General features: G+C 42.0%; 1 protein-coding gene across 1 annotated transcript; it reads right to left on the reverse strand.

Moving 5' to 3' along the window:
• Positions 1-208: 208 nt before the first annotated feature.
• On the reverse strand, positions 209-2,234 carry LOC110505454 (CD276 antigen). Its single transcript, XM_021584681.2, has 4 exons — positions 1,985-2,234; positions 1,487-1,834; positions 1,023-1,307; positions 209-862 (listed from the first exon to the last, which is right to left on the reverse strand). Exons 1-4 carry the CDS (start codon positions 2,052-2,054, stop codon positions 675-677), a joined length of 891 nt encoding a protein of 296 aa, XP_021440356.1. The 5' UTR covers positions 2,055-2,234; the 3' UTR covers positions 209-674.
• Positions 2,235-2,440: the final 206 nt, after the last annotated feature.

Raw genomic sequence — 2,440 nt, forward strand, 5'->3', positions numbered from 1 at the left:
AACCGTTGTCACATTCCATTAACATGACATGAAGAGACGGTTGGTCTGAAAGGTGAGTGAGTCCTACAGGAGCTCCCGAGTGGCCCAGCGGTCTAAGGCACTGCATCTCAGTGCTAGAGGCGTCACTACGGACCCTAGTTCAATTCCAGGCTGTATCACAACTGGCTGTGATTGGGAGTACCATAGGGTGGTGCACAGTTGTCCGGGTTAGGGTTTGGCCGAGGTAGGCCGTCATTGTAAAGAAGAATTTGTTCTTAACTGACTTGCTTGGTTAAGTAAAATACAATCACTGTACCTTTTAACTGGATATATTGTACATCTATTGTACATTCACTATAAGAATTCAGTTTTAACAACCTTTACTGAGACGCAGCTAGTCAATGATGCACTTAATCCATACATTTAAATAAATATGTATTATTCCACTTTTTGTCTCTTTCTCTGAATAAATACATTGGCAACCATTTCTGTGTTTGAGAAGAAACTAAGTAGCACCCACATTTACATGGTGAACTATAAAGTACTATGGCAGTAACTCCTTGGAAAGATACTACGGGCTGTATTGCAAACACTGGCAATAATCATGTCGACGCCATAGATCCATTCATTATATATTCCTAAATGTCTTGTCTTTTTCTCCGTTATAAAGTACATTAAGAGGCGTTTGTGATGACTTATGCGCCTGATGGTGTTTTGTAGACAGGTGATGGTTTCTCCGATGGCCATGGCACGTAATTTCTCAGTGCTGGCATTAATAGTACAAACAACAGCAGTACAAATGTCACTATAGGAACAAGAATTGTCCATCTCTTCTTGTTGTCTCCAGAAATTCTGCCTTTTTCCACTGACGACCTCTCATTTGCTGTGAACAGAAATGTAGGACATTGTGATTATACTGTATGTCTAAACAACTGAACTCTACTTCTCTCTCTTGCTCGCTCGCGCTCTCTCTCCTCTCTCTCTCTCGTTCAGTAAAGAGGCAATGTCAAGTGTTTTTCAAATCCAGGATATTGTCTATGTACCTGAGTGAAGTGTGATCTCTCTCCTGATCTCCTGTCCCAGGGCCTTGTTCTTTAAGACGAAGGTGATGGTCTCGTTGACTTGTCCCTGTAGATTTAATGTACTGAACACAGTGTATAGACCCTGTGTGTCCTCTGAGATGTTTGTGACTGTGTTATTGGTGACATCATCACCGCTGTCATCCAGCCAATGAACTGAGGGTCGCGGGTACCCTCCCTGTGAGGTCAAGAGTAGCTCCACATCTCTTGAAGATGCTGTGAACTTCAGGTGTGGCTCAGGGTAGTATGCTGAAATAAGAGGCAATGGACACAGTTTAATGGCATGAAATAATATACAAGTATCTCAGTAAGCATTATACAGTACATCACAAGGAACCCTAATTAGTGTGTCAAATTACAAATTTTCTAGTACATCAGTAAATTCTCAGTCCACAAATTAGAAAACCATGTTTAATGTGGTATCACACCTGCTAATTTCAGGGCAAAGGTTTTCGTCTTACTGCCCAGCAGTGTGCTCACGGAGCAGGTATAGTCTCCTTTGTCCCCCAGGTTGGTACGGTCCAGCCTGAGAGAGGCATTACCCCTCTTCATCTCAGAGTGGTACAGGCTGGTTCTGTTGGTATAGTGACTGCTCTGTCTGTCCAGTTGGTCCTGTCCGTGGTAGAAACTGTGTATCACCTCCAGGCCTCTCTGCCATGTTATCACACTGTTGTCCAGGTCCCAGGCCTTTCCCACAGGAAAGCTGCAGTCTAGGACCACATACTGCCCCACGATGGCAAGTTGAGGCTCACGAGGAACACTGATCTCAAATTCAACTATAGATAGAGGGACACAGACAATCTTACTACCCCATCTAAGAGATGGCATGATTACAGTGACCCTTTCTATTAGATACATGACTCATTACATTAAAGTAGTTAGTCACGATTGACCGTAAAAGAAGGTGTACCATGGAAGTGTCTTACCAGAATAGGATGCCTTGATGATGAGGAGAGAAACAAAACATATTTGAGTGACCCAGGATTTCCAGCTCATGACAGAGTTCACTGTATTTAACTAGTATCAAATTCAAGTAAGTCCTTCAATGAATCGGTAGCAGTCCAGGAACTAGTGTCTTATAAAGTGTCTTGAAGAATGACTGAACTATTGATCTACGTCATCTACTGTACTTTTCACATTTTCTTCACACCTTGGCTGCACCCTCTAACAGGTTTCATGACGTTTCATTGTATTCCTTAAAAGGTAGCGTTTCCTGTATGACTTCTCTTCTCAGTTATTGCTGTAAATCAAGATTCAACCCCATTATATTTTGATCCTCATTTTTTTTTTTTTTACAGCCCCCAACAGAGATGCGTCCATTATTGTAAAAACGATTAAGAATTCTCTGTTGTGCAGACATACAGTTGAAGTCAGAAGATTAC

This window comes from Oncorhynchus mykiss, chromosome 25, assembly GCF_013265735.2.
Source record: "Oncorhynchus mykiss isolate Arlee chromosome 25, USDA_OmykA_1.1, whole genome shotgun sequence".
NCBI lineage: Eukaryota > Metazoa > Chordata > Actinopteri > Salmoniformes > Salmonidae > Oncorhynchus > Oncorhynchus mykiss.

What these genes read in the sequence shown, in the direction of transcription:
- LOC110505454 (XM_021584681.2), bottom strand. Translation starts at nt 2,054, where the DNA reads ATGAGCTGGAAATCCTGGGTCACTCAAATATGTTTTGTTTCTCTCCTC. An exon ending in CTTTGCCCTGAAATTAGCAG is followed by an intron (nt 1,308 to 1,486) that starts GTGTGATACCAC and finishes CTCTTATTTCAG; the next exon opens with CATACTACCCTGAGCCACAC. An exon ending in AGAGATCACACTTCACTCAG is followed by an intron (nt 863 to 1,022) that starts GTACATAGACAA and finishes TTCTGTTCACAG; the next exon opens with CAAATGAGAGGTCGTCAGTG.